Genomic DNA, 12,635 nt, shown 5'->3' with positions numbered 1-12,635 from the left:
ACTGGTCAGTGGGTCCCGTGTGAACTCATGGACCCTGAGCATTTCTGGAATCGGCTTCTAGACACAGAAAGCTCTTCGATGTTTATAATGTTCGAGATGCTTCCCTGAGACATCGGCTGGACCTCATGAAGAAACGTGCCTCGTGTTTCATCCCGAAATGAAAGAGAAAGAAAGAAAGAGAAAGAAAGAAAAGGGGGAAGAATACATCAAGAATACCTTGTGACATTATTTTCATTACAATGAACCCATTACTGCAATAATGCAGTGATTAAAATAATCCTACCCTGGCACAGTTTCGTTATTAAAATCATGAGTTCCAATCATAGGCACTACAGAGGGTAGTCATGTCATGAAGTGTTATTAAAATTGTATATTAAAAATAGTTTTTTCGCATTACAGAAACAAGAATTTGAGAATAATGTCACAAGATCATGTAAAATGCGTTCTAGTAGTGTGTGTGAGGTGAGTCCATCTGTCCGGTGCTCATCTAAAGGATTGTGGGTGATGTGAGAGTGTTCAGTGAAGGTGAAGGACGCAGTGCAGAAGAGCCGTCACCTGAAACACAACACACACACACACACACACACACATTAGACACACGAGTAAACCAAACGCTCACAGCAAACGAACAGAAGTTCTTCACACACAGCTGATCCTCACAGAGTGTGACGTAAAAACACAGTCCTGAATGAAACATGTCCAGCAACACTTCTCTCAGCGCGGCGGCCATCTTGTATTTACGGGTTTGCTGGGCATTGACAGAGTGATTGTGGGATTATGTGTGATGCTGAAAGATCTTTATAATAGGCCCATGATTAGGGCTGCACGATTTGGCTCAGTGTGAATATGAAGGATTATAATAATAATCGATTATTAATGAAATAAATAGTGTGTTAGTGAAGAGCCTCTCTGTGATCAGGGCTAAATGCGAGTCGCTTATAACATGCGTTTGAAGTTTGCCAGCCCAAACTTGTAATGCGAAGCGTTCATAAACCTGTTGTCCAAAAAAAGACAATGTTTAATAACGTTTTTACTCCAAACGTTTAATATAAGTGTTTATATTAGCCGAGTGTTTAATATAACTTCTGTGCGCTGATGTGTCTCATCACAGAGAGAGGCAGACGGTCATAAGTCATATTTCTTCTCTGAGGCATTCGGCACTGTTTTGGGTAAAATAGGAAATTATACTCATCTCTGAAGAAATGTTAAGTGAACATGATAATCCATGTGTTGTTCTACAGTGTACAGGAGTGTTTTCATCCCCACAGTGGATTCATAAGAGACTCATATGTCATATTAAACACATGCACTCTCTTTAAAGTATTTTAAATCTCAAACCGCAATTTTAACCACAAAAAAAATTAAAAAAAAAATTAAAAATAATATTCGCAATCAGATCCCCCAATCGTGCAGCCCTACCCATGATGCCCTCAGGTGCGGTGCGGTCTACAGGCAACTGAAGAGGACTGGGAACAGAGCTAAAACATTAAATAGCGACACATGATGTAAAAGTAGGGCTGTCACGATTGCTGGATCTAAGTCCAGTACTCGATTTAAAAAAATCCTCGATTGCAGTTTCCCCGTGTGGAGTAACCGGCAAAACACCGGAAGCGGCGCGTTCAACAGACGAGAACACACGAGCCGCATTATTACAGCGTTCTCTACGCGCTATATTAAACACCACTTACAGTCAGAATATATACACACTTTACTTACATGCAGATTACATGATAAAAGTCCCTCACAGTAAACGCTGCTCACACACACTCAGTCTCTGCATGCGCTGTGTGTTCAGCTTTCCAATAACGTGCGTTCGGGAACGCAGAAAGTCGGACGCGGTGTGTGTGTGTGTTTCAGTGTCACTGTCATCAGTGTCTCGGGTTTGTCATGCTGTGAGTGTGTGTATAACGTTCATCTGGGAACGCAGCACAAGATTTGTAACGTCACTGTAAATCTACGCCATCACACGAGAACACATAAATATGTTTCTAAATATGCGACTTGTTATTCATGGCGATGTCAATATAAAGTGTAACCTCTCGCTCTGAGTTTGATGTTCTGATGTGATCATGTTCCTGTTCAGGAAATTACAGCAGCTGGTCATTTCTATCCTACAGAAGTGACCAAATATTAAAGGTGAAGAATTTGAATTAAATGTTGTTTGGCTGATATTAAAGAAGGATTTGATCATGTCGCAGGCAGTGTAACTACATTTATTACAGTAATGTGCAGATGTTATGTTTATGTTAGTTTATATCATTTATTTTACAGTGTTGTTCAATAAAACGCATATGATTACTTACTTAGAACCAATTATTATTGCTTGTTATTATATATATTTGTATTTTAAAGGCTGTTGTTCACTTGGATCTATTTTTTTAACACAATTTTTTTGATCAGATTACTGGATTACTAAAACAGTCGATAGCTACAGCCCTATTTAAAAGTCTCTGGACTGTTCTGGGATTCGCTGTAGACACACACAGCAGCGCCGAACAATATCTGGACACTCAAGTCACACTTAAAATGAGAAGTTGGGGGTTAAACATGTTGAATTGTCATGAAACAGTGTCTCAGTTCAACTGTTCAGGCTGACGTATGAATGATGTGTGTTCCTGACAGACTTCCACAGTTTCTGTTCCAGCAACGCTTATGTGTGTGTTTGTGGCTAACGAAAGCTCCTTCCTGACACTGAGGAGCCCAGATACGAGCTGTCGCCGCTGTCTGAGGTGAAGGACAGGTGTGTACTCACTCAGATTTGAGTCGCTGGGCTCGTTTCGAGGCGGACAGGTTCAGCTCTCCCTCTGAGGACAGAAGCAGAGGAAGTGTGTGTGAATGACGGGCCGTCACAGGCCGAGTTCATCAGGAGCGAGCGCTGAGCTTACCTGTGTGATAATCATACAGATACAGCACCACCACAGCGAGCAGAGCCACTGAAACACACAGCACATCATCATCACACACACTTCAGGAGACACAGGAGGACAGAAGTACACAACATGGGCCAGAACACACAGCACATCATCATCACACACTTCAGGAGACACAGGAGGACAGAAGTACACAACATGGGCCAGAACACACAGTTTAATCGAAGTAATCACACTACTGTTCTGAACAGAGCAAGAAAAACAAGAACACAAGATATCACATTAGCGGTGTAAGTGCAGCTTTTGCTGTAGTGTGTGTGTGTGTGTGAGGCCTCCTTACACCGCAGGTCTTGATGACCAATCCTGACTCGTCTGACCGTTCGATTTACACGTTCAATTGTGACCAATATCCGATTCATGTGTTTTCACATAGACTACTATCTGACATCATGATGACGTAACTGATGCGGTGTGTGTGTGTGTGTGTGTGTGTGTTAGCTTATCCAGTTTACAGCAGGTGTGGCTGTGTTGCTAATGTGAAAAATGGCACTCTCAGGTGGAGGCAACAACACACTTGACCAAACCAAACACTGAGTGTGTGTGAGTGTGTTCATCAGCTGAAACACTGTCAACAGAAAGCACTCAGCATGTATGTGTATGTGTGTGTGTGTGTGTGTGTGTGTGTGTGTGTGTGTGTGTGTGTGTGTGTGTGTGTGTGTGTGTGTGTGTGAAAGCGCTCAGCATATGTGTGTGTGTGTGTGTGAGAAAGTGCTCAGCGTGTGTGTGTTCATCAGCTGAAACACTGTCAACAGAAAGCACTCAGCATGTATGTGTGTGAATGTGTGTGAATGTGTGTGTGTGTGTGTGTGTGTGTGTGAGAAAGCGATCAGCGTATGTGTGTGTGTGTGTGAGAGAAAGCGCTCAGCATGTATGTATGTGTGTGTGTGTGTGTGTGTGTGTGTGTGTGTGTGTGTGTAAGCGCTCAGCGTGTGTGTGTGTGTAAGCGCTCAGCATGTGTGTGTGTGTGTGTGTGTGTAAGCGCTCAGCGTGTGTGTGTGTGTGTGTGTGTGTTTGTAAGCGCTCAGCGTGTGTGTGTGTGAAAGCGATCAGCGTATGTGTGTGTGTGTGAGAGAAAGCGCTCAGCATGTGTGTGTGTGTGTGTGTGTGTAAGCGCTCAGTGTGTGTGTGTAAGCGCTCAGTGTGTGTGTGTGTAAGCGCTCAGCGTGTGTGTGTGTGTGTGTGTGTGTTTGTAAGCGCTCAGCGTGTGTGTGTGTGTGTGTGTGTGTGTGTGTGTGTGAAAGCGCTCAGCGTGTGTGTGTGTGTGTGTGTGTGTGTGTGTGTGTGTGAAAGCGCTCAGCGTGTGTGTGTGTGCGTGTGTAAGATCAAGCTGAGCGTCTGGTGTTTTTGATGATCGATATGTAGATGTAGTGAGTAGAAGTGTTTCTGAATGGCAGTTTCCTGTTGTGTGTTCGTGTAGTTCATTACGCTGTGTGTTGAAGTGTGTGTTCTCAGGTTACTGAAGCACTCACACTGCTTTATGCACTATTGTAACCTAATGTTCCTCGCATGCACATTAAGGAAATTATATTTTATTTAAGAACAATTGTTTCAAAAGGTAATGCACTTTAAAAAGTGAATTTCATTTCATTTCAATAAAAGATGCGATGCTTGATTTGGTTTATTTTTGCATATTGCGCTCTCTTGTGGACATTGGAGACAATACAGTACTTTTTTAAAGTATTGCCTTTAGAATATGAATATAATTAGAATTTTGCTCATATTTAAGAAAGAAATTCAAATTGAGCTTTTCAGCCGTTTTGGCAGCTCTAGTGTGCAGAGACTCACGGCACAGGCAGGCGATGAAGAAGACCTCGAGGAAGAGGTAACCCTTGTTGTCCAGGATGCTTCCCGCAGCCATCGACATGAGGGCCAGACCCAGGTTCTGGATGGACTGCATGCTGCACACACACACACACACACACACACACACACACACACACACACACACACACACACACCAGAGCGTCAGAAACACCTGCATGATCTTCAGCAGAGAGGAACATCAGAGGAGAGAGACTTACAATCCGTATGCCGTTCCCAGCTGATGCTCCGGCACCACAAACGCCACCATGGGCCACAGCGCACAGGCCAGCAGAGAGTACGACAGGCCTAGGAGACACTGACACACACACACACACACACACACAGGGTTAAAGACCTGAGGGGTCATCGGTCACACACACAGGGTTAAAGACCTGATGGGTCATCCGACACACACACAGGCCAGCAGAGAGTATGACAGGCCTAGGACACACTGACACACACACAGGGTTAAAGATATGATGGGTCATCGGACACACACACACAGGCCAGCAGAGAGTACAACAGGCCTAGGAGACACTGACACTGAAACACACACACACACACACACAGGGTTAAGGACCTGAGGGGACACACACACACACACACACACACACACACACACACACACACACACTCACTCACACTCACTCACACTCACTCACACTCACACTCACAGGGTTCAGGACCTGAGGGCTCATCGGACACACACACACACGGCGTTAGGTTACCATGGCGATCCAGGGGTTCCAGAAGGTGAAGGCCAGCATCATGTGAGAGAGGAGTGTGGTGACGACGGCCAGCAGAACCCAGAGCACGTTATGCCCGGTCCGGTCCACCAGAAACCCCAGCAGAGGAGACGCCGGCGCCGAGATGATGTACACGATACTGCACAGATAAAGACCAACGGTGTCACACATGCACTTTCAGTCGCTAAAGCAAATAAAAATGACTGTCATTGTACTGTTTTGAGCTCATGTGTGAACAAGGGGTAAATCACTAGTTGAATTAGAAGTTGCAGCATTACCGTTAACACGACTGCTCTGGGCCGATTACAGTAACGCTACAGTAAAAGATCTGACAGACAGTGAAACTAAAGTGCTTCTCCAGATCTGGGTGGGTTATAAAGACTCCAGACTTGACTCAGACTCCAGTAATAAAGACTCCAGACTTGACTCAGACTCCAGAGATAAAGACTCCAGACTTGACTCAAACTATAGTAATAAAGACTCCAGACTTGACTCAGACTCCAGACTTGATTCGGACTCCAGACTTGATTCGGACTCCAGACTTGATTCGGACTCCAGACTTGATTCGGACTCCAGACTTGATTCGGACTCCAGTTATGAAGACTCCAGACTTGACTCAGACTCCAGTGATAAAAACTCCAGACTTGACTCAGACTACAGTAATAAAGACTCCAGACTTGACTCAGACTCCAGTGATAAAGACTCCAGACTTGACTCAGACTATAGTAATAAAGACTCCAGACTTGACTCAGACTCCAGTGATAAAGACTCCAGACTTGACTCAGACTCCAGTGATAAAGACTCCAGACTTGACTCAGACTCCAGAGATAAAGACTCCAGACTTGACTCAGACTACAGTAGTAAAGACTCCAGACTTGACTCAGACTCCAGAGATAAAGACTCCAGACTTGACTCAGACTCCAGTGATAAAGACTCCAGACTTGACTCAGACTATAGTAATAAAGACTCCAGACTTGACTCAGACTCCAGTGATAAAGACTCCAGACTTGACTCAGACTCCAGTGATAAAGACTCCAGACTTGACTCAAACTATAGTAATAAAGACTCCAGACTTGACTCAGACTCCAGAGATAAAGACTCCAGACTTGACTCAGACTCCAGTTATGAAGACTCCATACTTGACTCAGACTCCAGTGATAAAGACTCCAGACTTGACTCAGACTACAGTAATAAAGACTCCAGACTTGACTCAGACTCCAGTGATAAAGACTCCAGACTTGACTCAGACTCCAGTGATAAAGACTCCAGACTTGATTCGGACTCCAGTGATAAAGACTCCCGACTTGACTCGGACTACAGTGATAAAAACTCCAGACTTGACTCGGACTACAGTGATAAAGACTCCAGACTTGACTCGGACTCCAGTGATAAAGACTCCAGACTTGACTCAGACTATAGTAATAAAGACTCCAGACTTGATTCGGACTCCAGACTTGATTCGGACTCCAGACTTGATTCGGACTCCAGACTTGATTCGGACTCCAGACTTGATTCGGACTCCAGACTTGATTCGGACTCCAGACTTGATTCGGACTCCAGACTTGATTCGGACTCCAGACTTGATTCGGACTCCAGACTTGATTCGGACTCCAGACTTGATTCGGACTCCAGACTTGATTCGGACTCCAGACTTGATTCGGACTCCAGACTTGATTCGGACTCCAGACTTGATTCGGACTCCAGACTTGATTCGGACTCCAGACTTGATTCGGACTCCAGACTTGATTCGGACTCCAGACTTGATTCGGACTCCAGACTTGATTCGGACTCCAGACTTGATTCGGACTCCAGACTTGATTCGGACTCCAGACTTGATTCGGACTCCAGACTTGATTCGGACTCCAGACTTGATTCGGACTCCAGACTTGATTCGGACTCCAGACTTGATTCGGACTCCAGACTTGATTCGGACTCCAGACTTGATTCGGACTCCAGACTTGATTCGGACTCCAGACTTGATTCGGACTCCAGACTTGATTCGGACTCCAGACTTGATTCGGACTCCAGACTTGATTCGGACTCCAGACTTGATTCGGACTCCAGACTTGATTCGGACTCCAGACTTGATTCGGACTCCAGACTTGATTCGGACTCCAGACTTGATTCGGACTCCAGACTTGATTCGGACTCCAGACTTGATTCGGACTCCAGACTTGATTCGGACTCCAGACTTGATTCGGACTCCAGACTTGATTCGGACTCCAGACTTGATTCGGACTCCAGACTTGATTCGGACTCCAGACTTGATTCGGACTCCAGACTTGATTCGGACTCCAGACTTGATTCGGACTCCAGACTTGATTCGGACTCCAGACTTGATTCGGACTCCAGACTTGATTCGGACTCCAGACTTGATTCGGACTCCAGACTTGATTCGGACTCCAGACTTGATTCGGACTCCAGACTTGATTCGGACTCCAGACTTGATTCGGACTCCAGACTTGATTCGGACTCCAGACTTGATTCGGACTCCAGACTTGATTCGGACTCCAGACTTGATTCGGACTCCAGACTTGATTCGGACTCCAGACTTGATTCGGACTCCAGACTTGATTCGGACTCCAGACTTGATTCGGACTCCAGACTTGATTCGGACTCCAGACTTGATTCGGACTCCAGACTTGATTCGGACTCCAGACTTGATTCGGACTCCAGACTTGATTCGGACTCCAGACTTGATTCGGACTCCAGACTTGATTCGGACTCCAGACTTGATTCGGACTCCAGACTTGATTCGGACTCCAGACTTGATTCGGACTCCAGACTTGATTCGGACTCCAGACTTGATTCGGACTCCAGACTTGATTCGGACTCCAGACTTGATTCGGACTCCAGTTATGAAGACTCCAGACTTGACTCAGACTCCAGTGATAAAAACTCCAGACTTGACTCAGACTACAGTAATAAAGACTCCAGACTTGACTCAGACTCCAGTGATAAAGACTCCAGACTTGACTCAGACTATAGTAATAAAGACTCCAGACTTGACTCAGACTCCAGTGATAAAGACTCCAGACTTGACTCAGACTCCAGTGATAAAGACTCCAGACTTGACTCAAACTATAGTAATAAAGACTCCAGACTTGACTCAGACTCCAGAGATAAAGACTCCAGACTTGACTCAGACTACAGTAGTAAAGACTCCAGACTTGACTCAGACTCCAGAGATAAAGACTCCAGACTTGACTCAGACTCCAGTGATAAAGACTCCAGACTTGACTCAGACTATAGTAATAAAGACTCCAGACTTGACTCAGACTCCAGTGATAAAGACTCCAGACTTGACTCAGACTCCAGTGATAAAGACTCCAGACTTGACTCAAACTATAGTAATAAAGACTCCAGACTTGACTCAGACTCCAGAGATAAAGACTCCAGACTTGACTCAGACTCCAGTTATGAAGACTCCATACTTGACTCAGACTCCAGTGATAAAGACTCCAGACTTGACTCAGACTACAGTAATAAAGACTCCAGACTTGACTCAGACTCCAGTGATAAAGACTCCAGACTTGACTCAGACTCCAGTGATAAAGACTCCAGACTTGATTCGGACTCCAGTGATAAAGACTCCCGACTTGACTCAGACTCCAGTGCTAAAGACGCCAGACTTGACTCAGACTCCAGTGATAAAGACTCCAGACTTGACTCAGACTCCAGTGATAAAGACTCTAGACTTGATTCGGACTCCAGTGATAAAGACTCCAGACTTGACTCAGACTCGTGATAAAGACTTGTGAACATCTGTGTGTGGTGTGTGTGTGTGTGTGTGTGTGTGTGTGTGTGTGTGTGTGTGTGTGTGTGTACCTGTTGATGGCTCTGGCCTGGACAGTAGTGAAGTCGAACTTCTCGATGAAGAAAACTCTGTTTGTAAAGACAACATCATTCAAACCCATCCATCGTAATCTCATCATAATGATGTGCAGATGATTCTCTTCTGTTTATGTCAAGTTTTACACTCCTTTTAAATAGTTTACTCTTGATTTTTGTTTATATGAATATTGAGCCGGACAGAAACTCACTGGCCCAGTCCAATAAAGGGGAAGATGGCCACGTAATACGCCACACAGATGATGAAGATGAGCCAGAGAGAGAAGGGAAAGTCCTTGACGTCAGTCAGCTTGATGACTTCCCCTACACGAGACACACACACACACACACACAGACAGACTTCTGTAAAACACACTCAGCTGAAGTGCTGGATTCTCTGAGATCACAGTAAGGATCATCTCACCGGTTTTGCCCTGCTCCTTCTTTAGGATCTTCTCTGCCCGTCTGTCCAGGAACCCCAGAATCAGAGCACATGTGAGCGAGAACAGACACGTGGACGCCGCTGCACACACACACACACACACTCAGCTGTTGTCTATAAGGGGGTGTAAACTTTTGAGCATTTCAGTTCCTCTCATGCCACAAGAAATCTTTTAAAGTGATATTCTGAGCTGAACAGGAAAGAAGAAATCTATCGTTGAAACAAACAAATTATAGCGACATTCATTATAAACAACAAGTGAAACTGTGGGAAACACACTAGTCAAATAAACTCTCATACGCCACCAATGCAAATGTTTTGTATGCTTGGTGTTGATTTCAAAAGAAGAGTTGTGTGTTTCAGCAGGAAGGCCTTCGTCAGGGTTAAAACACGTCTATGTGGAACATCAGCTGTTACTCCAGAGAGGAGAAGAAACTAGGGCTGTAATCTCCCAGTCGATACGTTCTGGCTCGACCAAAATTCAGATTTTTTGCCGCGTTCATTTCATCAGGTGGAAAGCACTAATTGCTAATGGGGGTGTTTCTTTAGAGCACCCCTGTTTCACAGGTAACAGTCTGTCTTCAGAACACCCCCCTTGTTTTCACGTCTTTTGGATTAGCCCAACCCACTGGAGAAGAGAGACAGATTGAAGAAAGTAGGCTACAGAAAGTTTGCTGAATATTATTATTTTATTAAAGTGGACGTGCCGTTTGTGTTTAAGAGTAAAAGCTTTAAGTTAATAGTATATTCGTGTCTCAGCCGCGAAGTTGAGCTCCTATGTTCAGCGGCCTGTGTGAGCTGCACAGAGCGGCTGAAATGATAGTGTCTGTCAGTTATTATACATATCCACATAAATCATAGGCTCTGATATTGCGCAGGTGCACGTGATGCAACGCTGTCAGAGCCGACAGACTCGTGTGTCAGACTCATTTCAGTGCAAAATAATTAGGTCAAAAACGATTTAATATACTGCAAATAGCCTATTAGTTTTTTATGTTTATTTTAGTGCTGTCAACGTTAACGCGTTAACGCATGCGAATAATTTTTGTCTGGTTTAACGTGTTAAAATATTTAACGCAATTAACGCAGCATCCGTCTTTTCTGCCATCCGTTGGCTAGCTTTACATTATATGATCACGCTCTTATTCATTTAAATGCTTTTAAACATTTCAAGCGCGGCAAGACAAAAGAGAATGCGCTGTATGTGAATGTCCTTATGTGACACACACACACACACACACACACACACACATAGACAGGGCGCCAGAATCCAGTTCTCTTTCGCGCTTGAACTAACAATAACAATAACAATAACAATAATTTTGTCGATTATCCGCATAAGAGCAGTCTTAAATGATTTATATAAAGTCTAAAATTAACAAAGAGTTGCGAGAGAATGAGGCGCGTGTGAGATCCATAGACAGTATATAAACGGTGAGCTCCGCGTGTGTGTGTGTGTGTGTGTGTGTGTGTGTCTGCTCTTAAAGGGACAGCAGCCAATTAAGCTTCCTGTCAGTAAAGTTAAAGAACAAAGGGAACAGAGAAAATGACTCACTGCTGTTGACTGAATAACTTTTGTAGCTTTAATAAGGATTAACTATTTAATTTATAGTTTATGCAGTGCAGACTGCATATAACTTTGATAACTTTATTACATTTCTGTATATTTCCTAACTGTTAAGACAGGAAGGGCACGAATAAATATGACATTTATTATGGGTTTATGTTAGCATTGTTTTAAGTTCACTTAAATTAAAAACTGTTATATTTTTGAAGCCTAATAAATGTGAAAAAAAAATCAGTAGCTGTATTAATATCAGTAATACTGGCCTTCATTCATAAAAAGATGCCATTAAACAATTATTTAAAATATACTGTCTTTATGTTGTTTCTACATTAATTTGATTAACTGTGAAATTATTACATTATAAAATATATTAAAAACGTACAAAAACATTTCTTTTTTTATTGCGATTAATTGCGATTAATCACAGAAAAAATGTGTGATTAATCTAGTTAAAATTTTTAATCGATTGACAGCACTAGTTTATTTATAATTCATTTAGGCGGTCAACAAGGCGCACAGTGCGCAGCTAATTAACTTAACGTTTTTTTTCCTAACGTCATTTTTAGTCGAAGATTTCTGTACTTCAGTCGACCAAGATTTTCTTTGGTTGATTACAGCCCTAGAAGAAACACTGGAGATTCAGTGAGACGGAGGAAGGAGAAGTGAAAGACGAGGCACATCAGGGTGTGTGTGTGTGTGTGTAACTGATCATCTGATGTGTGTGTGTGAGTCAGGACACGATCTGCTGAACTCAGTTTATAAATGCTCAACTCACACTTTCTAGCTTGAAAACAACTGGAGAAAATGTTTGATGAAGGAACATTATGACTGGTTGAGACTCATTTCCAGGCTCAGAGGTTTAAAGCGCAGTGATATTTGTGATATTCTGATACTCACCGATCATGAGTGTGATCCCGAGAGTGGAGTGTCCCGCTGATCCTGTCAGAGACTGAATACGGCCGTACACCCAGCCGATCACGTTCATGTTCACCGTGCTGCCCTGAACACACACACACACACACACACACACACACACACACACACACACACACACGTCAGTCATATTCACTGAGATCACGCTGAAATAAACCTCTCCACTGATTTAGGATGGACGTGTAACTCACACATCTTTCATCTTTCACACATCGAATTATCACCAGAACTTCATCGAAAGTTTCACAATAATCCACCAAATTGAGTTTATATATATATACACACACATACACACACACTACTGTTCAAATGTTTGTGGTCAGTAAGATTTTCTTTTAATAAATTAATAATTGTTCTATGCAAGGACGCATTAAACTGATCAA

General features: G+C 43.5%; 1 protein-coding gene across 1 annotated transcript in view; it reads right to left on the bottom strand.

Annotated features, from left to right (window-relative positions):
- mfsd1 (major facilitator superfamily domain containing 1) overlaps positions 1-12,635 on the bottom strand; it is a 16,410-nt gene that overhangs the window by 1,319 nt on the left and 2,456 nt on the right. Inside the window, exons 7-16 of the mRNA XM_084419435.1 lie at positions 12,217-12,319; positions 9,735-9,833; positions 9,523-9,634; positions 9,308-9,364; positions 5,462-5,618; positions 4,952-5,049; positions 4,716-4,828; positions 2,886-2,933; positions 2,753-2,804; positions 1-555 (exon numbers count right to left, since the gene is read on the bottom strand). The exon at positions 1-555 is cut by the window's left edge and continues 1,319 nt beyond it. Of these exons, the coding sequence (XP_084275561.1) occupies positions 552-555; positions 2,753-2,804; positions 2,886-2,933; positions 4,716-4,828; positions 4,952-5,049; positions 5,462-5,618; positions 9,308-9,364; positions 9,523-9,634; positions 9,735-9,833; positions 12,217-12,319 (843 nt within the window). The 3' untranslated portion in view covers positions 1-551. The remainder of the gene's footprint in view (positions 556-2,752; positions 2,805-2,885; positions 2,934-4,715; positions 4,829-4,951; positions 5,050-5,461; positions 5,619-9,307; positions 9,365-9,522; positions 9,635-9,734; positions 9,834-12,216; positions 12,320-12,635) is intronic.

This window comes from Rutilus rutilus (genome assembly GCF_951802725.1).
Source record: "Rutilus rutilus genome assembly, chromosome: 9".
NCBI classification, from domain to species: Eukaryota; Metazoa; Chordata; class Actinopteri; order Cypriniformes; family Leuciscidae; genus Rutilus; species Rutilus rutilus.
Note: the sequence above shows the minus strand (reverse complement) of the source record. Positions and strands in the feature narration are given on the sequence as shown.